Source organism: Pelmatolapia mariae, linkage group LG16_19 (assembly GCF_036321145.2).
Source record: "Pelmatolapia mariae isolate MD_Pm_ZW linkage group LG16_19, Pm_UMD_F_2, whole genome shotgun sequence".
NCBI lineage: Eukaryota > Metazoa > Chordata > Actinopteri > Cichliformes > Cichlidae > Pelmatolapia > Pelmatolapia mariae.
Genome location: NC_086241.1, coordinates 56,581,389 through 56,604,637, shown reverse-complemented (window position 1 = coordinate 56,604,637; position 23,249 = coordinate 56,581,389). Strand labels below are relative to the sequence as shown.

General features: G+C 40.5%; 1 protein-coding gene across 4 annotated transcripts; it reads left to right on the top strand.

The window, feature by feature from the left end:
* Window positions 1–4,066: 4,066 nt before the first annotated feature.
* Window positions 4,067–20,132, top strand: keap1a (kelch-like ECH-associated protein 1a). 4 transcript variants are annotated; one of them, XM_063498592.1, is made up of 13 exons: window positions 4,067–4,400; window positions 6,920–7,006; window positions 9,880–10,737; window positions 12,914–13,113; window positions 13,207–13,363; window positions 14,400–14,492; window positions 14,665–14,811; window positions 14,947–15,053; window positions 15,769–15,898; window positions 16,232–16,428; window positions 18,029–18,234; window positions 18,727–18,903; window positions 19,504–20,132. In XM_063498592.1, exons 3-13 carry the CDS (start codon window positions 10,525–10,527, stop codon window positions 19,683–19,685), a joined length of 1,809 nt encoding a protein of 602 aa, XP_063354662.1. In that variant the 5' UTR covers window positions 4,067–4,400; window positions 6,920–7,006; window positions 9,880–10,524; the 3' UTR covers window positions 19,686–20,132. The 4 variants fall into 4 exon arrangements, with proteins under 4 accessions (XP_063354662.1, XP_065328172.1, XP_063354660.1 ...); XM_065472100.1 differs by lacking the exon at window positions 6,920–7,006 and having other exon boundaries at window positions 4,067–4,300; XM_063498590.1 differs by lacking the exon at window positions 6,920–7,006.
* Window positions 20,133–23,249: the final 3,117 nt, after the last annotated feature.

Below are 23,249 nucleotides of genomic sequence, written 5' to 3'. Positions count from 1 at the left end.
CAGGTGTGGGAGGAAGAGGAAGAGGAAGTTACTGCAAGTCAATCATGCTGTTTATGTATCTTAGGGACTAGGATATCATACTCAGAAGTGTAACAGAATTAACCCTTTAGCATAATTTCATGCTAAATAATCATATTAAAATCTTGTATTTTTCAAGACACTTTTATACATACATTAACTGTGAGATAGTCAAGGAAACAAAGTCACTTAATCCGGCTGAACCAAAATGAATGGATCACCTGGGAGTATTGAGACTTAGAAATGTGAACCCTGACATTATTCTTTCAAGTCCTGTTAAGTCCGTGTAGCATTGTATCTCCAAAACACCAACTATTCTTTAAATTACAGTAACCAAGTGATTATACAGAGGTTATTAAGAACCTTTTCTGCACAATGCTGTATTGATAAATTGCACAGATCACCCACGCAATACAAGCTGGAGGATATTGCTAAGTGTCAGTATTACTAACCGCCATTACCAAAGAGGCTTTAACAAATCATCAGACTGATATTTGAATAAAAGTAGTAACTCAGATCAACTGTTAAACAAGTCAAACATAGTTTTTACTTCTAGCAGTAAACTTGCCCATTAGCTGACTCACACCTCACATGCTCACTACATTCACCCCCAAATATTAAAAGGAAAATTCATGGATTTCTTTGAGATGGGATAAAACAGACTCATTCCATTTGATGTATGCGCATCGATGATCAGTGTTTCTACACTGAACAACAGTGTGCTGTCACATCTACACTACTGTGCAAGATTTTTGAGACATCCTCCATTTCTTCATAATTTGTTTCTAAGGTGCTAGACTTTGTTTTTTAAGTGTTGTTGAGCACTAGTTTTCTGAAAGTCTTTCACAGTTTTTGAGGGTTTTTTGGACATTGACTGTCTTTTCACTCATTTTCAGTCTAGTCCTTCTCCCTGACCATTTTCAGAAGATTAAATAAGATTTTGTTTCTTTTTTCAGTTGCTCTTGTTGTTGTTGTAGTTTGTTAAAGTTGCTTAACATTGACCTATGAATCATTTAAGCATAAAAAAAGACTGTGCCTACACATAACAAACAACTTAACAAAGAATCCACGTTTAAGTGTATCTTTAGGTCCTTTGTTACTACCAGCCTGTAACAACAAAGCCCAACTTGTTCCTGTTTCTTTAGCCGAATCTATAAAAAATGCCAAAGTGATATGATAGCATGCTATTTCATGATAGTGTTTTTCCATCAATAAGGTGATTGACAAAGAGCTATTAGTCAATAACTTGGCATATCTCAGCATGGTGTACAGTGTTCTTCATTCATTTGAGGAAATGGAGGACAAAATATGTGACAGGCCTAAAACAGATGAAAGATATTTCTTAAGAAATAGGGGAAATAACACCAAAGGCCTCAGATATTCAAATTTTTGTACTTGTCACATGCACAGTTCAAAATGCAGTGAAATGCTTGTTTCTGAGCGGCAGATAAGCTGCAGAAATAGCCGCGCCATTCCAGGGCTTGGTTTTAGCATGGGGGGTCTAGCCAGGACCCTTACTGGATACCGGGTAGGAATCAAACTCCCACGCCAAAGTTGTGTAGCCTTACCACCACACTATCCAGCTGCACATAGGACATGAATGATCCATTTGGCCTATTAGTTGATCCATGAACTATTCACCAAAGCCTCATCAGAAATGGTGTCAGGGGATGGATGGCTGTCAAGAAGCCATTCTTAATGAGCTGTGCCAAATTACACAAGAACTGGACTGAAAATCATTTGCAACAGGTCTTATGGAGTGATGAGTCCAAATTTGAAGTTTTTGGTTCAAATTGCTGTTAATATCTAGGAAGAGGTTCAGGAGAGAGGTACAACAGTGAGTGTCTTCAGCCATCTGTAAAAATGGTGCGGCTGTATTTCTTGGAGATCTTGTCAAAACTGATGAAATTATGAATACAGAAAAAAAACATCAGTATTTGATCCACCATGCAAAACCATCTGAAAAGCATTTGATTGATAATTGCTTCATTTTTCAGCATGACAATGATCCCAAATACACTGCTAATGCAGTAAAAGTATACCAGGATAGAAAAAAACACAATGAAAGTCATGGATTGGCCTCCCCAGAGTCCAGACGTCAACATTATTGAAGCAGTGTGAGATCATCTTGATACTGGAACAAAAGGCAGCCAACACCCAAAGAACTTTGAATGTTCTCGAAGAAGCCTGGAGAACTGAAGACTACTTAAAGAAATTACAGCAAAGTTGAAAGTGTGCCTAAGAGTTCAGGCTGAATAAACGTACTGAGAATTGTACAAACTCTTGTTTTTGCCTCATGTCCTGCACTTTCATTTGCATTTCCATGTTTCAATGACCTGTTTCTCAATTTCCTAGAAAATATAATGACATGAGGGATAGTCCAATGACCCGAAAAACCCTGATAAGTCACTTCCAGAATCTCCCCTGTTGTATTTTTTTTCTCCTACGATACCACACAAGATACCCAAACAATTTATCATTTTAATGCCTTGTTAGGACTCCAAGGATTGTTTTGTGCTATTTAGAAGAGTCTGATCATGGACTTGCTAAGAGTAAGTCTAATTGTTTGAAGCACATTAAAATATCAATTATCTATTTCTCTATGCAGACTGGCTCTTTTTATCATGGCACACATTCTATTTCTTGAACTGTGCTGAGGTACATTGACCTCTTTCTGTGTTCAAAAGACTCAGAAAACAAAGGAGAGCATTATAAAAACTGGAAAGTCATTTAACAGGCGTCATCACACTTGCTAGAGAATTCTTTTCTTTCTTACTTGTGTCCAAACATATTGTTGTCCTTACACTTCTGTGAAACAATGCTCCTTTCTTCTTATGACAGCTCTGTCGTCACACATACAGTTGTGGACAGAAGTTTACACACTCATCATGGGCATGAAGGTCAGCTTTGGGCTTTGAATGATTTCTTTGAACTGTTCTTTTTCCAGGGTGGACTGAGTGCATACCACAACAAGTTGCACCTCAACCAAAAACTTTTGGGAACTATCAACAAGCTTCTGGTATACTTCTGGCTGGATATTTAATCACTCTTCTTGACAAAATTGGTATAATTCATTTAGATTGGTTGGTTTCCTGGCACACAGCAGGCTTTATAAGCAAAATCCACAAATCCTGAATAGGGATGAGGCTGGGGCTTTGGGAAGGTGATTCAATAACCTTAATATTATCCTTCTTTATCCCTTCCAAAATCAGTTTTGATGTATATTTGGGATCATAGTCCTGCTGGAACACCTAATCAAGTATCTCCTTTTCCACAAAGATCGTCTAAAACAGCCCCAACGAAATTATTGTCAACCCTTAAGTGGGGTGACATGTGGACATTTCATTTCAAGCAGACAAGCATGAAAAAGACAAAATAAATAAATAAATAAATAACCCCCAGCATGGTTAAAGTAAAGGCTTAAATAACCTCTGTCCCTGTGCTGACAGTTAAATTATCAGGAAGTATAAAGTCAACGAGTCCACAGCCACCTCAGCTAGACGGGGAAAATAAAAACAAAAAACTGTCCACAGGCTGAACAGAGGTAAGTGATCCTGAGGAATTATAGAGAATAGAGACACATAAAGGAGCTTGACAGCTCAAAAAGCATGCAGTTTTTTGTATAGATGGAACAAATGACATCCTTTTTTGATATGACATATCTTAGGATAGCATAACGACACAGGGATTTATTGAAACTCAAAGCCTGCATCTTATAGCGCCAAAGAATAAAGAAAACAGCGGACCACTCTAACATGGGCCCTGATTTTAATCCATCTGAACGAACTGCAGGAAATGTTGTGGATTTCCTCTGCAGCTCACTATCCTGAGAGTGTGTTTGGCTTTGTGTGTGTGTTTTCGGGTTGTTGGATAAAAGATATGTTGTTGTTATTCTCGCTGAAGCGTGTTTCAGCTGCGTAACTATTATCTAATTCCCGAAGCCGCTGTCCTGCCCCAGTCGCAGTTCAGTTTCACTTTGAGGAATGCGGCGTCTGACTAGTTGCCGTGTAGGTCTGAACATGCGTAGTTATTGCCCCGCACAATGTTTGCGGAGTGAAAAGTTGCAGTGTCATGTTGGTGTATATTCCTCCTCCCCCAACACTAGCACCACCACCAACACTACAGCCTTTGGACGTCGGCCCTCAGCGACTCAGAGCACCGACGAAGTTCACAAGTGCACATTTGTCCCTTTGACGTGGAGGACGAGATATCAGCGGGTTTCCTGGTAGGACGGAGAGATCCGTGCAGAGAAACACCGGCGAACACTTATCGTGCTGATTGGGCAAGTCTTGCGTAACTTGTTTGAGTTGGCTTCTGTGTGAATGCGCCCCGTTCTCTTGCGACGAGGAGTTTTAGCGACTGCCGATCAGGTGTTTTTGTAGGTAAGTGAATCTGCAGCTGTTAGAGAATAAAACCAGCGCGGACGCGCCCTTCGTTTGGGGGGAGAGGAAAGGGGGATCGCTGTGATGTGTTTAAAGACGGTTCTCGTGAGTTTGTGATCCTCCAGCAGCACTCGTGACATCACTATTCCGACATTAGCAACGTTCACGGACAGGCTGATCCCTCAGCTCGGGTAGTTACGGTTCTTGTTGAGCAGTGGAGTTTATTTCCTCTCCTGGTGCGCAGACTCTTAAAGGGGAATTGAAACGTTTGCTCTTTGTCGCCTGTGCATGCGGAGCGCTGAATGCTGCTGCTGTGCTTTTTATTTGTTTTTGGTTTTGCAGATAAAATCAAATATATTTTGACTAAATTGCAAAATTCAAATAGAATCCGGTGGAATTTTGTTTAGGCGGTTTGATTTTTAAAAAAAAAAGTTGTTTATTGTTCAGGACAAGTCGAGCGTAAGGACATGATATTAGTTCATTAATTCTCTAAATCATTGCTTTTACGCAAGAAAATGTTAAAGAGGTCTCTAAAATGCAGAAGCACAGAAAATAAACGCAGATCCGGTGGCCATAGTTCGTTTTCTTGATTAGTTTATTCAGAAAAAGCTAACAGTCCTCAGACCAGTTTTAAATCGTATAAAAAATAAAAATGTTTTTGACCCTTAAAAAGGAAAATCCATAAAATGAGTAAAAGTGGATACAATTTTTAAAGAAATAACTGTAGTTCAATTTCCCGTTGAGTAATTAATTGAATAAGGGAATGATAAATGCAAGTTTGTTGATTAATTTGCGAATCAGCGTAATTTTATAATATTAAGAAGAAGAAGAAGGGGGGCAAAGGATACACAAGTCACAAAAGAGCATGCTTTTTAGGATGACAAGCTATTTTCCTACACGTTCCACAACAGGCTTGATGTGTATTTATTGTTTCAGTCTCTGGTTGAATGGCACACACAAATAAATTGTAGCTCTTTTTCAAATATTTTAGGATGTGTAGCACTTGGCCAGGGTTTCTGTTTATTGAACGTCCTTACAAGAAGCTTGGGAACTACTTATTTCCTAAATTTCACCACCTCCAGGGTGTCAACTGTTTTTCCTCTAAAGGGAGGGAATGTGATCAGTGCTCTCTGTTCGCCAGCAAGATTTCACAAAATATCTTAGGCTGAATGTCATGACATTTGCTAAAGCGTGGGAGTGCGAGCAAAGGGAGAACCTGTTCAGTTTAGCTGGAGATCTGCATCCCTCTCAAATGTGAGAAATGAGGCAGTGGTGTTGTCTGATTTTCTAAATTATGTCCATTAGACTCTTTAATAGGTCAAATGCACATTAACACAGATATCTATACCACCAATCAAATGGCAGAAGCTTAGTGCATTCGGGCATCTAGACATGGTCGAAATGAAGTTCAAAGCGAGCATCAGATTGGGGGGGGAAAAGGTGATTTAAGTGACTTTGAACGTGGTATGGTTATTGGTGGAGATGCGTTGGTCTGAGTATTTCAAAAACTGCTGATCTGCTGAGATTTTCCACTCAACCATCTTTAGGTTTTTCCCAGAATGGTCAGAAAAAAAGATGTCCAGTGAGCCTGAGTTTTCTCGGTGAAAATGCCTTGTTGATTCAAGAGGACAGAGGAGAATAGCCAGACTACTTCGAACTGATAGGAAAGCAACAGTAACTCAAATAAAAATAACATAGCAACTGTGTAGAGGTGCTATCTTATCCAGAGAGAGAGAGAGTACACATTAAATGAATTATCACATCTGGAAATGGGCCTACTTCCTTTGGTTTAGGTGAGGGTGCTCTGTGCAGAAAGCAGGATACATGGCATTCACTTCCTTGGACAGTTACCTGCACTGTTCTCACATAGGTGCAATCGGACATCGCACGGACATTGGTTAGACTTTGTGTTATCACATGCACTGGTCTACAAAATTCAAGCTTGCTGTGCACAGCAGAACTTGCTTACGAGTGTTTTTTTTTTCTTGTTGGGCTGTTATGGCTGACTTAACAGATGTTGCAATTCTTTAAAACACTACAATCATCCCGTGGCATTCAACTCCAGTCTTCCTCTTTTTTTCCTTTCCTTTTTTTTCCAGAAAATGTGCTTTTGTCATCACCAAACTTTGACTCGAGAAAAGTCAATGGTGACACGAAAGATGACACAGCAGAGGCGCTTTTGTCACTACTGTTACAAAACATTTCAAAGGATGTGCACTCATTACAGCTCAGCAGTTTAGGACGATATTTATTTCAGTTTTAAGCTGTTTAAAAAGGTAGTTTTGAAATAAGTAATTCAATAACATTTCTCAACAGAAAGTCCATTTTATTTGCCATAAGTGCTGACTGCACCAGTTACTCTACTGTTCTGGATGTACGGAAGCAATCTGTAAATGGTTAACTGTCTGCCTCATTTGTTTCTTCTCAGAAATTCTGCACTTAGAAAGGCCTGTGATTTATGAAAAGCAAACTCCTCTGCAGCCAGAATCAATGGCTTCAATGCTTTTCTTTGTTTTTAGTGTCAAAAGGATGATTTCATCTGACAAATTCCACAGAACTGCTTTTAAAGAAAAAAGGAAGAAAGAAACTCCTTGAATCAAACTGAGGTATTTGATGACTAAATACAACTAAACCAAACTGCACTCCCACCTGCGGTGCTACCGGTGAGGACCCTGGTCAAACAGAACCTTCATATCTAGCTAGAATCGATAAACTGGTCAGACCAAGTGTCGTATCAGCGTTACTGTTTTACTCCCTCCTCGAGTGGACTTCTCCCTCTTATCTTTTTTTTCCATCATTTTACTGCCATCAGTTTTTCTCTCTTACCCAAGGTGTGCTTCCCTGAAAATCTCTCTTTTTTTCTGTCCTGCCTCCCCCTTTGTCTGACACATTCGGTCATATGACCAGCAAGCAGGCTGACTAACTGTAGGCTGAGATGTGAGGTAGCTGGTGGCTGAGTAGATTTAATTGTGCAGCTCTGCAAATCCCCTTCTCTCTAAACCACCTTTTGCTTTGACTTAAAAAAAAAAAAAAATCTTCCAAAATGTGTGTGGCAATAGCATTTTAGTCATGCATGCGTGTTGCCAAAAAGCTGCAAACAGTGACATTTTGCATATAATAGTCAAAAGGATCTTGCGTGGTTTAGCCTTCACCGGGGCCTTAATTTGTCCGCTTTAATGCTTACATGTTTAATGATTCCAAGGGTTCTCACACAGACAAATGCACTATATCTACCAGGCAAGATAACAAAAGTCCTTTCTTCATCTCCACCTCATGAGCTGATTTGTTTTGCTTCAAGCTGGAGCAGCAGCAACTGACGCTGGCATGCAGGAGATTTTACTGTTTGCTTGACAAGTAGCTGATCTAAGTGTGCTGTTCTGCATAAAGACGCATGCTACAAAATAATTGTTTTTGTCTTTTATTTACTTGCATTTTTTTCATAATTTGACAGCTTAATGCATTAATTCTTCTAATTATCTTTAAACCTGTTACAGAAAACCTTTTGCATATCTCTTACATAAGAGGTAAATAAGTGTGTAAGTTGAGAGGACACCCTGTAGCAAAAACAAAACTTTGGGCAAACAAATTGGCCTCCAGACAAATAGCAGTCACTCACGCTTCCACCATTGCTCGGTCTTTAGTGTCAGTGATTTCAGTGAGGCAAATGCCTAATGTTGGAGCTTACTGACCAGACCTCGTCCAAGTTTCTGATTTTAGATTAATTCTGATAGGGTATGGCCACACCTAAGGCTTTTTCGCTATCTGTTTGATAGGTTTATTTTGGTTTGTCAGACTAATCAAAAAGATAGCGAACTTAAACATTACAACTTAAACATTTAAATCGCATATTGAGAGTTCCAGTGAAAGATGCGAAATACAAGTTCGATTTTTTTGAGCCTCTCAAACAGGGGCCTGTGTTTAAAAATGAACTATTCCTGAATAGTTAATGCAAAATCTTTGGTGAACATCTTGAATTAAAGCCATAAATCTGCACTTCAATCGAAGCTTAATGGTTTGATTTTAAATTCACTGAAGTAGTGGATAAAAAATACAAAACAAAATAAAATAAGCATCATTCTCCGAACATGTATAGACCAATCTGGCAGGTCAGTATTATGTTAAAATAGCAAGATATACCACATACATCAAAATATGCAAGTTAAAAATTAGCATGTGCCTGACAACTCATTTGGATAGATCAAAGTTGCTTTTTTTCTTTTATTAACTATATTTAATTATTATCTTCAGGTAACATGATAAAAATCTATACATACTATAGGGGAAACTGAAGTACTCTCACTCAGGCTTACTGGTGGTTCTAAACTGGCCTTAGGTGTACCCCACCTCCTGCCCTGTGACAACTGTTAAAAAAAGATGTATAGTTTAAGGACAATGATAACATATTTGTGCATTCCAAATGATAATAATAGCCTGAAAGTCATTATCTGGTTGTGTAATTTCACTTCTCTTAAATATCAGGGCCAGGTAAGTGTCAATAGTGTTCACCTTTCACTACGGAGATGGACTGTGTGACAACACCAGCTTGCTGTGACGCTGAGAGCTGGTTTTCCTTCTGACTGCTGGAATGTATACCCTCTGTTGCTTTAAATAGTGCGAATTTGTATGTTTATCAGTCAGCTGCTTTCTGCACAATGTCAGTCAGTCCTCTGGCTCACACACAGAATGCTCCCTGAGCCTTAATGAGTGAGCAGAGAGGATTGTAAATGGACAAGTTATCAGGCTCATCGAGTGAAAAATGACTGTCTGTGTGCTTTGTAGAGCTGCAACAATTACCTTTTCAATGGATTGCAAGCTGTTTGAAAACAACCGATTATTTAATAAGAAAAGCTGCTAGACAATTTGTGTGTCTTTGTCACATATCACAGCCAACTGAATGTTTGGAAATCCACCTTCTTCACTTAAATCTGTGATGTAACAATCACTTAATTTATTAATTATAATAGTATTCATTTGAATCCATGAATCCAATCAATTTTTTATAGTCGTCTAAATTATGTCACCATGACTGACAAAATGATGCATTCAGAAATTGTCCTAACAAATCTGTATTTAGCCAGATGTCACTCTATGAGGATAAAATATCACATTTAGTCATATGGAAGCCAAAAATGAAATAAAGCAATAGGAATTAAAAAACACAAAAGCAAAAAAGTACAAGTATAACTGGTTTATATTCAGACTGTCAACCTGCAGTTATAAAAATCTAAGAAGAAATCACAAACACAGTGATTATTTCCTCGGCTGAAAGCTGTCATAAAGCAGTTCATCACAACACGTTTTTTCGGATTCAGTTGTAAGGAAGTGAAACCCACAGTGTGTCACAGTCACACACCCACATACGCATAAGAAAAAAATGCCATATCCGGAGATCTTGATTATATTTGCTTCTTTTTAAATCACTGAAAAACTCTCAGCTTTCCTAACACCCTCTCTTTCTGTTTTACCCTCTTCTCTCCAGGATAAGCATCACATGAGTTGAAGAAGAATCCCTGCTATGATACAACTGATTGCAGTTGCACACATGTGCCAACCGCTTCCTTTTTTCATGTAAAAACGCTAAATGGCAGAAGACTTCTGGAAACGTCAGAATGGACTACTTTGAAAAACCTGAATTTTTTCAAATCCGGACCAAAAGTAATTTCATGATCGTTGCTTTTGCTTTGGGAACTGTGTGACACAAATATTGTCAGTCATGTCAGATAGGGCTGGATACGTGGATGAGCGAGCCTTATGCGGTTCACCATCAGTTTACAAATATGGTTCCTCACTGTATTTCTGCAGAGAAACGCATGACTTGAGCTTAGTTTTTGCAGCATCTGGACATCTTACTTCGCCTGCTGGCTGTAGCAGTGATCACCAATGGAATGTACTATTACGCAGGGGGTTGTCGACATGCTAAAAGACTATTTTTGTGTTGAATTATTTTGGCAAAATGGAGGAACTGAGGATACTTGCACACTGTAGCCTTTACCTACTGATGAGTTGAAAACCAAAGGAATTTTCTCTGTTGAAAGTCTGAATCCAATGGGATAAGAACTAAAAACGTTTGACTGTAAAAGACTGTATCACTGAAAAACTAGATCTAAAGTGCTTTCTCCCCATAATGCACTGCCCTAAAAGGAAGAAACGTCCAACATGCGACTCCGATTTCTCAGCTATTGTGGTTCCTTCTATGCGTGGGTCTGGGTATCTTGACTACACCGTCGAGACCCATGCTTCAAGGGCCCTGAAGGCCATGGATGAGTTCCGGCAGAACGAAATGCTGTGTGATCTGGTGCTGCATGTCACATACAAGGAGAGGACAGTCGACTTCAAGGTAATGGGTCGCGTTTGAAATTTTAGAATCATAGTGTAGTTTGTTGTTGGGTTATTTTTTATGACAATTTAAATTTAATACAAAGGTCAGCATTTAAAAAGTGCTGCTGAAAAACAACACGCAATGACAGCAAGTTTTTCCATTTACATTTTAGAAACTTGCAAAGTGCATACCAAATATAAGAAAAGGCAAGTTAAGTTAAATATATAAGTGAATAATTATTCAAAATGATTCATATTAATGATCCTATTAATGTGAACCCATTTTTTTAAAGTGTAAATTAAAAAAAAAAACAATTTGCAAATCTTAAACCACATTTTAATTTAATAGAACGCAGAAAACATCAAATGCTCAAACTGAGTAAATGTACCATTTGTAAGACGGTATTTTGAATTCGATGGCAGCAACATGTCTCAAAAAAAGGACAGGGCCATGTTTACCACAGTGTAGCATCACCTCTTCTTTTAACAACACTTATTAAGCCTCTGTGAACTGAGGAGATCAGCTGCTGAACCTTTGGGAGAGGAACGTTGTCCCATTCTTGTCTGATATAGGATTCCACCTGCTCGTCAGTCTTGGGTCGTCTTTGTCATATTATCTCATTTCTTGATGCTCCAAATGTTTTCAGCTTGTGAAAGGTTTTCAGTGCAGGCAGACCAGTGTAGCACCCAGACTCTTCTACTATGAAGCCATGCTGTTGGAATAGATTCAATATGCGGTTTCGCGTTGTCTTGCTGAAATATGCAAGCTTCCTAAAATAGACGTCATCTGAGTGGGAGCATATGTAACCTCTATACACCTTCCAGCATTGATAGTGCCTTGCCAGATGTGTGATCTGGCTATTTCACAGGCACTAATGCACCCTGATATCATCAGAGATCCATTAAAATGAGCTTTGGTCAGATGGGATGTATCTGGATCATGTTCACATATGGCTCCTTTGCACTATTTGTGGATGGGACAGTGAATTGTGTTCACTGTCCCATCCATCCAACCCCCCACCCCCAATACAACAAGGTGTGGTACTGCCTCTCTGTTTAAAAATTGCGAGTCTCTGTTCCTATGAGTATTACCCAGTAGGCAGGGGAGGAGACATGCCCAGCTCTACCTGCTTCTCAGTCCTCCAAATGTTGTTCTTACTTCCTTTGAAAGCGTCCTTGCCAGGGTGGCCCTCTGGTCAAACCCTCTACCTTCAGCCATACCTGTTATCAGCAGCTCTCCTCTAAATCCATGCACTTCTTAGCCCAGTTAGTTAACATTTAGTAGCCTGGAAAAGTACGCCCCGAGGATCTGTTCATTTTTAAGGCTAGAGTAACTTGTAAGAACCCCTTGAGCGATCTTATAATAATACGCAGGTTTTTACCTTTACTTTGATTAATAAGTGATTTGATTAATAATGTTAATTGCATGTTTGACTTTATAATATAACACGGAAAAAATGAGAAGAGGAAAAGCCAAGAAATATAAAACCAATTCATAAGTCCAGAGTGTTCGGGCAGTGATTGCTCCATGGGCATTTCTTGCTGTAATTTCTAACTGTGGACTCCCAGGGCCAGATCTTCAGATGTTTACTGCCTATCACAAAGAAACTAGAGCAAGAACAGCTTTGAGTGTTCCTAGAAGCCCTCTTATCCTCTTTTGCTCTTTTTGGTGTCCACAATCTCCTTATTTTAAGTCACACCCTATTGCTTCTCACTCTCTCTGGGACATTTCACATACAAGATTTAAAGCCAAATTCAAACATCAAAACCACTCCATCACAATGGTTTCTTCTTTTCTATGTTGTACTTCAACATGATCTATCATTAACTTCATCACGAATGAATATTCAGTCACATATGAATATACTTTCCTTCATGTCTTGTGCAGTTTATGCTATTTTACTTCAGTGGGATTTATCATTAGCTCAGTCACTGGAGATACTAATCTGCCAAGGTCGAAGCTGAATCACACTCACACACACAAAATCCACACATTAGAACAATTGTCATTACTCTAACTACGTTTCATTTTCAATCTTTTGTTGTCCCAGTTCCAACTTCTTTTTTTTGTAGTTGTTGTTGCTGCCGTCTAATTCAAAATGAGCTCATAATTTTTCTTGGATCGCTTGTCATTCAGTTGTTGAGCACATTTCCAGTGTTTCATTATCATCACAACCTTTTCTTTTTTTTTTCAGGTTCACAAAGTTGTGCTGGCCTCCTGTAGCTCCTACTTCAGAGCCATGTTTACCAGCAGCTTCAAGGAGTGTCACGCTTCGGAGGTCACCCTGCGTGATGTCTGCCCTGAGGTGGTCGGGAGACTTATTGACTTTGCCTACACCTCTCACATAACAGTGGGAGAAAAGTGTGTATTGCATGTGCTTTTGGCTGCTATGAGGTAAACATATTTTAGACCCAGACCACTGTGTTAAGTCATATTTTGAGGTGAAGACTATTTAAATGCTCCTCTGCTTCTTTTACATCCTACAAGGTATCAGATTGAGGATGTGGCAAAGGCGTGCTGCGATTATCTGATTAAACACCTAGAGCCAGCTAACGTCATTGGCATCTCCCGCTTCGCTGAGGAGATTGGTTGCACAGAACTGCATCAACAGAGTCGGGAGTACATCAATACACACTTCAGTGAGGTAACAGCACATGCAACAGCTTGGACCTGCAGTTATTATTATGAGAAACGGTGTCTTTTATGTCAAATTATTCTCACTGATACTTATATGGTATCAGTGGAAGTGAACTTTGAAGATTAGAACCTGATTGTTGCCTCCGTTGTTGGGGCAGAACCTTTGTTTTTAAAAATTAGACTAGGGGAACGTCACCTGATCTAGCAACATCACCAAAATGCGCGTCTGGGAATGGATAGGAGCAGAGGGCCTATTTGCACCTAGGCAAATAGATCCACTTCTGTACTTATCAGCTGAGCCTATATCTGAGCTGGGTGCAACAGCCATACTTGGGTGCATTAAAAGGCCCCTCTTAACATCTCTTTTCTCTCAGAGAGACATCTGAGCAAAACCTTGTGAAACGGCACCTTTCCTATCTGTGAGCACTGGCATAGCAGGCCAAACTCCACCCAAGGGTGGAGAGCATGCGAACAAGTCCAATCTGGCAGTAACCTGTTCTGAAGACTAACTAGCTTTAGCTAGTTCAGCCAACTCGGTGGGGATGATTTTGTTAAGGCAAAGCACAAGAACTGAGAGATAACTATGGTGATAGGTGGATATATGTGGACATATCTTAAGTATCTTCAGGCAGGCATGGGGCAGTCTTATCCCACAGAATCATCACTGTGTTTTACTTGTCCCCACATAATTATGCACAGTTTAGAGACCCACCTCACTGGCTCGTGTTCTGTTTTGTTTCTGAGCGCTTTACATAACCGAAGAACTTTGGCTCAGTGTCAGAGTTTAATGCTTACCCAAAACCGAGCTCCACATATCTGTCTGAGTCGAGAACAAATCGAGCCACCCTGTCACTGCCAAGCCTTTTATGTTCTTTTTGCCAATACTTATTCTGACTTCTCCTGTTGCCTTTTTTATGAAATGATGGAATCTAGCTTTTTAGTTTCTCCCGCTGCCGCATACCTGTCGACTCACCTGAATGGAAGTAATTCTTAAAGTTGAAAAGTAAATTGAATAAAATCCAAATGCTGTATCTATTTTGAAGGTGACCAAAGAAGAGGAATTCTTCAGTCTTACTCACTGCCAGCTGCTGGAGCTCATCAGTCAGGACAGTCTCAAGGTGCTCTGTGAGTCTGAGGTGTGTGACCTTAAAATAAAAATCTGAAATGTGATTGAGAGCCATACAACAGGGATTTCATTCACAAATGGTATTCATTCAAAAATATACTTAAATGAATCTCCTATTAGATTCTCTATTAGACATAAATAACAAATTGTGCATTGATATATTTTAATAAAATCCACATCAGGTGTATAAAGCCTGCACAGACTGGGTACGCTGGGATATGGAGAGCAGAGCCCCCTATTTGCATGCCCTCTTGAATGCAGTCCACATCTATGCGTTGCCACCTAAGTTCCTGAAGAACCAGCTGCTGTCCTGTCCTATCCTCAGCAAGGTAAACCACAGCTGCACTTATAAAAACTAGTATGATATTTTGTTATCAAAGTGTAAAAAAACAACAACAAAAAACAACAACATATGACCCATTTCTTTCCATATTTTTTTATTTTGTGTCCCATCTTAATTTTAGGCTAATTCCTGTAAGGACTTCCTGTCCAAAATCTTCCAGGATATGACCCTGAGGAAGCTTCCTCCTGCTCCTAATCGGGGAACTCAGTTCATCTACGTGGCCGGCGGGTAGTTATCAAACACTGTGTATGCTCGGCAAACATGCGTGACTGGCTGCAGCAAATATTTTGAGGTTCTGATTGTCATATATTAATCATTATTATCAGACAATACACTATCGTGGTAATGAGCTCAGACTGTGTTTTATCAAGAATTCAGAAAGTGGCTCAGTCTGCCATCTGGTGACTGTTGAGCAGGTTACACAGTCTGTCTTCCTTGCAGAGTAGCCCTGCTTTCTGGGCTCCTACCCATCATAGAAAAATCAGTTTTTCGACTTGGTGTTATCATAAGAGAAATCATCCTGTCTGCGTAAACTTCTAACTGATGATTGAGCTGTATTGACTTTTTTAATGATCATGTTGTTCTGTTTTCATAGACCTGTTTTATGGGATGATGCTGTTGTGGAAACACAGACACAATCATAGCAATCAGTGCGTATTGACATAAGGAAGAGCAGATAATGACTGGCGTATTATTTTCACATTTCCTACTGATTAAGACTAAATTTTGAGACCCGCTTTGCATGCATACATGAATCACCATATTATGTCTTTGGTATTTGTGCCTCTACATGACAAGATCCTTTATATCCTTTTTAACCTTTATACAAATAAAAAAACAAAGGATTCAAAGTTATGTCACAAGCTCTCATGAAAAACTGTTTATTTACTCTGGACATTCATCTTAGTAACTAGCCAGTCACTACTTTCTTTTGTCTGTTCAGATACCGGCAGCATTCTCTGGCATCCATGGAGGCCTACGATCCAAGGAGGAATATTTGGATAAAACTGGCTGACATGGGGACGCCATGCAGTGGTCTGGGAGCCTGCGCACTGTTTGGACTGCTCTACACTGTATGTTGCATCAGTTATCATACGGTCAATGAAATGAGCTTTAATTTGTGCACAACACGCAGAGACCAGATACAATGCAGTAAACTCAGAGTTACTCTTGCTGGACTCTTTATTCAGTACACCTGCTCAAGTCCACAAATGCAAATATGTAATGAGCCAATCACATGTCAGCAGCTCAATGCAGTTATGGATATAAACATGGTCAAAACCACCTAATGAAATTCATATCAAGCATCAAAAAAGTGTACTTAATGAAGTGGCCAGTGAGTGCGATTTCTGGGTTGTTTTTTTCACTTTTCTCAACATAAACTTTTAAAGTGTTCTTAAACGCAGGTTGGAGGCAGAAACCTGTCACTTCAAACCAACACAGAGTCCAACGCCCTGAGTTGCTACAACCCCATGACCAACCAGTGGAGCCAGCGAGCCTCCCTCAACATCCCCAGGAACCGGGTCGGGGTGGGCGTGGTGGATGGTTGCGTCTATGCTGTCGGAGGCTCCCAGGGCTCGATACACCACAACACGGTGGAAAAGTGAGACATCTCTGTGCTGTTATTTGAGGATTTATGCATTTAACTCGACACTCGAGAAGTAATTTAACTTCATTAAAGTTGTGTTTAATAGGCTGAATGTGGAAGCACAGATTTTCTTTTTAAGATGCAGATTTTTAGAAGCGCAGTTACCTCGGCGCACGTATGGGGACTGGCACGAGAGAGATTAAATGAATGGCTGCTATTCAAGCTAAAGAGAAGTCAAGAATTTGCTGGTATTCCTCTTAGCCTAATTAGACGACATAACATCAAAAACATGAGGTCTTTCAAAACATGTACAGACAAACTTCTTAGGAATGTAGATCTGGTTGCATATACTTTACCTCTCGTTGCCGCAAGAAGGAGATATAATGCTTTCATGTAGGTTAGATTACTAACAGAAAGTCTCGAGAATGGCACTTTCTATTGATATTATTAGCTTTCTACTTCAAATGTGACCTTAAACACTTTTTTTAATAGATTGAAATGTAAAAATGTCTTAAAGATGCTAGTCACCAGAGAATTATTAGAGCTCATCAGAAACCAGTTGGAAATCTTCTTCTGAGAAGCTGCTAAATATAATGAAAGCTGATATAAGTATTGAGATGAAAACTGAAAGTGTAACACATCAAAGGAGACGAGAGCATTTATAGTAATCAGTGTTGGCAGTAACGGCTCTTCTCCCGAGGATGCTTCCCAAACGAATCCAAGCAACATGCCGGAGACTCGGCGGGGAGTCGTACCTCCTTGCTCCTAATTTGCCGCTGTTGCGCACCTCGCTGTAGATGCAGAAATTTCAGCGATCATAGTGCAGGGCCAACGTCAGCGCGAGGAGCGACTTGAATTTAGTGCTGCTTTTTTCAAAGGCGCGATCCGAACATTAAAGGACAGGTGATGCAATATAAGCCACACTCCTATCAGCAGTTTTCAGCTGGAATACGCCCAGTGCCAGCAACTGTGCCAGCACGCTTTTAATCATTAACCAGTCAGAGTACAAGATGTCCCGTCTGCTCATGTTGATTGTTTCTTGTTGTCATGCCTTCCATTATTTGCCTATGCAAAAAGTCCTGGGGGTTGTTATGCAAGAAATATATAGAAATATATATATTATTTCTGCTGAGAGCTAGACATGAAGATTGATAAACGCTCTTGCATCTTGTTGGTAAATTACTTTAGAGGTGCTGGTAGGCAGGGTTTTTGTTTTTTTTTCCCCATCCTTGGATTGAGCAGCTGTTTCCTCCTGCTGCCACTCTTTATTCCAAGCTGTTTTTATATTAATTCAGCCGGTTTTCTCCAAGGACACGACTGGACTTTCTTGTCTCTCTGTACGCTCACTGGTGTTGCGATAGCTTTGGCTTCAAGTACAGCTTCTTCATAGTTGCCAAACATGGTTGCCAGCTTAACCTAATCCACTTAAAGTTGACTGCTCGTGTAGACCAAGAGGGTTGCCGCGCGCAGCCGCTTCGCACCGAATCGGTTTAAAGTTTGCGGCGCTGATACATTAATTTAATTATGTCAATTGACTAATATGTAATATCATTAGGAGTTGTCAACAGATTATCATTGCACTAAGTGCTCTGCACAAATGCTGTTTGGTTTGCAGGTGGGATCCGGAGTCTAATCGCTGGACCTTTGTTTGTCCAATGTCGGTTGCTCGCCTGGGAGCCGGCGTGGCGGTGTGCGGGGGGGCCCTGTATGTAGTGGGTGGCTATGATGGACAGAACCGCTGGAACACAGCTGAGAAATATCAGCCTGACACTAACACCTGGCAACAGCTGGCTCCCATGAATACTATACGCAGCGGACTAGGTGAGTTTGTGGGCATTTCTGGCTCTTATGAGAAGCAGGTTTAGACACATTTAGTCTGTTTACCATTTTCACGCTTATCTTTAGTACTCTCACATAGTCTTTACTTTTTCTGACCTTTGCCCAAAATAAGGTTTCAGGCAGCTTAGTATAAAACAGGAAACAGAGGGACAGCACTCACTTTGTGCTCTCCCAAGATAATAAAATCTGACCTATCAGCACCTCAAAAAGTCACTAAGTAACATGTTATTTTTCCACTGCACTTGCCTAACAAACAGCCCAATGTAAAACTGCAACCTGCTCTTTCTTCTTTCTTTTTTTTTTTTACACATCTGCCTACAGTACAGATTGTACAGATTAAAATAATTCAGATTTCTGTTAAGATGACTGTAATCATGAGAGTTGTTTCAGTCTTCTCGTCTGATGTTCTCCAAGAAACTCTGTGTGGCATGTTTATGTTGCAAATTTCATTTTTTGTGTTGTTTGTGCTTGCAGGTTTGGTGTGTGTGAACTCTTACCTGTATGCTATAGGAGGCTATGATGGGCAGAGCCAGCTGGCCACTATGGAACGCTACAACATAGCCAGGAATACGTGGGAGCCGAGGGCCTCGATGCAGTACTCTCGCAGCGCACATGGAGTCACTGTCCACCAGGGACGTATCTTCGTCTTCGGTCAGTCGGGTTTCTAATGCTTGGTATTAAGCGTAAAACCACATGAACCTTTTCATAAATCTAAGCACATTATACAACTTCATGAATCTGAAGCGCTGAGTGAAACATGTTGCTCTTATCAGTGTCATTAATGTTTACATGATAATATATCTGTAATAAACGCTTCCAAGATTTCTACTGAGTGTTGCAACACACACTTCTAAATACTGACTACTTAAGTAATTAAATCCCTCTCATTGACCGGTAGGCAGCTCAGTAGGTGTTGCTCTGTTACCCTAGAGTGAGCTGCACTCTGTTTTCTTCCTAATATGGCTCATTGACTCAGTGTTATTTAATAAAATGAAGTTAAGCGTGGTTCCGATGCTGATAGTAAACTGATATGCAGCTGGCGAATTAAATATCACATTGGGAGGAACTCAGAACTGCAATCTTTTTTTTCTTTTTTTTAAGTTTTAAAAAAAGGAAATGCTTTCTTTAAAAATCTGTTTTGTAAATTAGTTCTGAAATCGCAAATAAACCCCCTAAAGACAGAATGATTAATAATTATTTATTGATGCAAATGTTTGCTAATCATAGTGTGTGTGTGTGTGTCCCACTTAGGAGGTTTTAACCAACACGGCTTTCTGTCCAGCGTTGAATGCTACTGTCCCGATAGAAATGAATGGACATGTGTCACAGACATGCCCGTTGGACGCAGCGGCATGGGCGTCGCTGTTACCATGGAGCCCTGTCCCGGGAGCCTGCCTGAGGAAGATGAAGAAGAGGGAGACGCGATGGGATGAGGATGGAATCTGTTGAAGTCTCAAGTGCTGAATACACTTCCAAGTGGTGCTGCTTTTCAACGGGGAGCTGTGCATTAAATGACAATATTTCCAAATAAAAACAGCTATCCCCCACCCGAACTGATCTCGGTTGCACTGTGGAACACTGCAGATATTGACTATATGGGAACTTTGAAGAGGAAGGAATATATTTCTACATCTGCTGGGGATCAAGTGATGCAGTCAGTATATGATAGCGGCCTTGCAATCAACAAGGTGCTACTGAATTAATTACTATTTAATTAAATATTGTTCTTCTTAACTTCTTTTTAACTCCTCAGTGTTTTGTTTAGAAGGCGAACTTATTTCTAGTTCCTCTCTACATTTGACTTCATTTTGTGCCAATGTACTTTCACCCAAAGCTGCCTTTTGTTTTTAAAAAAAAAAATTTTTTTTGTGCAATTACTACACTCTGTTTCTGAAAATAAATAAATCAAATGTGTAAATGACAAAAATATTAATAATTTGCATTTTCTCATTTGCCAATTTGTTTCACTTCTTGTGTTCTCATCGGGGAATCGTGCAGCTGCGGTAGGTAACAGCAGATGCACCACCACTAGATGGTGGAATAAGTCCAAGAACAACTGTGCACCGCAACAAAAATGTCTTCTCTGGATGGCCGTGCAAACGAACTCCTGTGACACTGACAGTTTAGATATGACAAAGGCTTTTTGGCTCTAAATCGACATACAGCCACCTGCCCAGGACTAAGGTATGCGAGCACTACGAGGAGTAATATCCCGCTTTGATAAAGAGTATGTGTCCATGTTTTATGGCTCACAATAGTTAGAGCTAACCTGCAGAACCCTCACAAAGCCTTTATTCCAGCATTTCACAAGAAAGACAAGGCGCTGGAGTCTATACAGCATTAGTCATCGACCACAGACGTCACTTGCGTGTTTACCTATTTCTGCACTACTGTGCTCTATCTCCTCCATGGCTCACCTGCAATTATCCCAGCAGGTTACCAAAAAAAACAAAGACTATCCCAGACAGAGCTGTTATTCAAAAACAATAATCATGTTTTCTCATGAGATATATGAAAAACTAACAAAGGGAAGAACTAAAATGTTCACATGTGTGTTCTGTTGATTTCCTGAAATAACAAATGGACAGGTGATTATTGTTCTCATGTTTGTCTCCCTTTGAATGGACCTCAGATGTCAAACTCGCGCACGTTCATTATTGACAGAGCAACCTGTTGGGTAATGAACAGAGATGGAGTAGGGGCGGAGGGGAAGTGTTGCGCGTCCGGGCCTCAGATAGTGCGAGTGGAGACATATGAGGGAGAAGAATGGCTCTTACTCACTACTTAAACCCCTGCACCACACCAAGTGAGTCACATGGCGAACGCATGACGTAGGAGCCTCATACACATTGGATACACACGTGTGTGTCCACACCACAAGCACAATTTTTTTTTTGCTTTATCTGTCACACACTCACATATGCGTGTGTGGACACTCATGCAAAACAAAGCTGGCTGTCTCTCATTCACAGGCTGTGGAAACAGATTTGCCTCAATGTGTTCATTGTCTCATGAGGGGAGGGGGAATAAAGAAAGAGATGTAGCACTGTACAGCAGGGAGATTTGTCTCCCATAGAGAATCAGTGGAGGAAAATTAGTACGCACACAGATACAAGTCCGTCTTTTGCGTGCTCGCTGCACTAACGCCAAACAGTTGCACAACCCCAAGAGGAACTGCTAGGGGAGAGAATCTCGGTTTGATAAAACATGGGCGATGTGCTCACTGAAAAAGGCAGTTGCAAAGTGATAAGAACTGTAAAAATAATTCTGCTCAGTTATTATTTGGTCCTTCCCCACCACTAGCACTCATACCCAGAAAGAGCTGGTGAGGGGTGTCTTTATTATGCCAACAAAATCTACTTTGGCCATAAAAACATAGGTCCCAAGTCCTTTAAAAAAAAAGGGCCAGAGTTAAGGAATTTAGTGTTGTGTTGAGAATGCAGATTCGTTGTGAATAACACCTGATCTGATCATCAGTCACTGCATAACATAGCTGGCAACTGCACAGCATGCTGAAGGTCCGTGTTAGATTAAAGAGTCTACAGGAGCTTAGAAATGCTTCAAGTAATGTAACACAGAGCTGTTTTTTTTTTTAAGTCTGTTCAGGGTGAAGGAAGCCTGAAGGGGCCGAAGCAGCCTGTTCCATCACTGAGTATTACAATAAGGCTTATCCTGTTGGATATGGCTTATTCGGCCTTATTCAGATCCGCACGCAGGCAGGAGGTAGAATCAAGGCTCTATAGGATCTGAAGAGGTGGGGGGCTTTAACGGCAGCGGGCCTGCTGCTAGATGTGTGTAGGTGTGACCTTGGGAAGTGATGACCTAATCAACAGCCCTGCCTGCAAAGCTAATCTGTTACATTCTGAAGGATGCTCCTACGATGGAGCCATCCATGAAGGTGACATTGGTGAGCGGGCTGGTTGCGTGGAAGTGCACCTCTTAATGAGGCACGCACAAACACATTCAAATGAGGACTACAAGTGCATGTGAGTGCTGTCCCCGTGCATGCAAACACTGCACGCATATTAGTCGTGCGAGAAAGATTCACGTAGACACACTCATAATGAAAGTTGTGATGTTAAAAACCATTCGGTTTACATCAGCTGATGGCCCAGATGCGTGCAGCAGGTGTTTTCAGCATGATGGTGGTTAAAAGGTCACGCTGCTTTCTCTAATCTGACCCCAAATGCTGCAGATTTTCAGCTCTGAAACATGAAATCATCTAGTTCACTACATTTTTTTTTTTACCTTTTTTGTCTTCATGAGAGGACTTTTTTATGCATGTGTTGCAGTTTTCCTTATTTTTCTTTGGGGGGGGCACCGCACCCAACCCCACCTCCAGCAGGTGTTTTGTTGTTGTTGCTGTTGGGCTTCTTTTTCCAACCTGAGCTGCTGCAGACCTGGATTAAGTGTAAATTTAACAATGACACCACCAGACATCCTCTGCATTGTCTGCATGAATAGCCTTGCCCTCTTCTTCGTGAAGCAGATGCCCTTAAGCAAGGCACGTCCTGCTGATGCAGTGGGGCTCATCAGTGAAGAACAACAACAGACTGACTGGCAAAGATGTTCGGACCGCTTGTGAACAAAATGAGTGGAAAGCTAAGCATATATACATATGTGCTGAGCCAATAACACACTGCTTTTTGAGCAGTTGCACACTCTTGTTTTAAGACCACAAAGCAAACGAGTCTTTGAGTAGCACCAGCTGAGATTATTCTTCCACATTTACCATGCTGCGTGTTATTTTGCATTGTTTTTGTGTGCTGGCTTGATATGGGTGCACATGACCCCACAGCTACTATAGCTTCACCACCTGGATATTGAGTATCACCTGATGAAGATTAAAGAATCCACTCCATTCCTGACATCTGCAGGTAAAATACCACATGGAGTGTACCAAGATCAAACCATTAAAAGTGGGAAAACACCATTGTGTATGAGTATTTTCTGATAATCACATGAATTTATTTTTAAGATTTATTTTAACAGGATTA

Bases quoted from the DNA above. Each gene is read 5' to 3' on its own strand.
- keap1a (XM_065472100.1), top strand. From the start codon at position 10,525: ATGCACTGCCCTAAAAGGAAGAAACGTCCAACATGCGACTCCGATTTC. The intron at 13,364-14,399 runs GTAACAGCACAT...TCTATTTTGAAG, and splicing joins TCAATACACACTTCAGTGAG to GTGACCAAAGAAGAGGAATT. The intron at 14,812-14,946 runs GTAAACCACAGC...TCTTAATTTTAG, and splicing joins CCTGTCCTATCCTCAGCAAG to GCTAATTCCTGTAAGGACTT.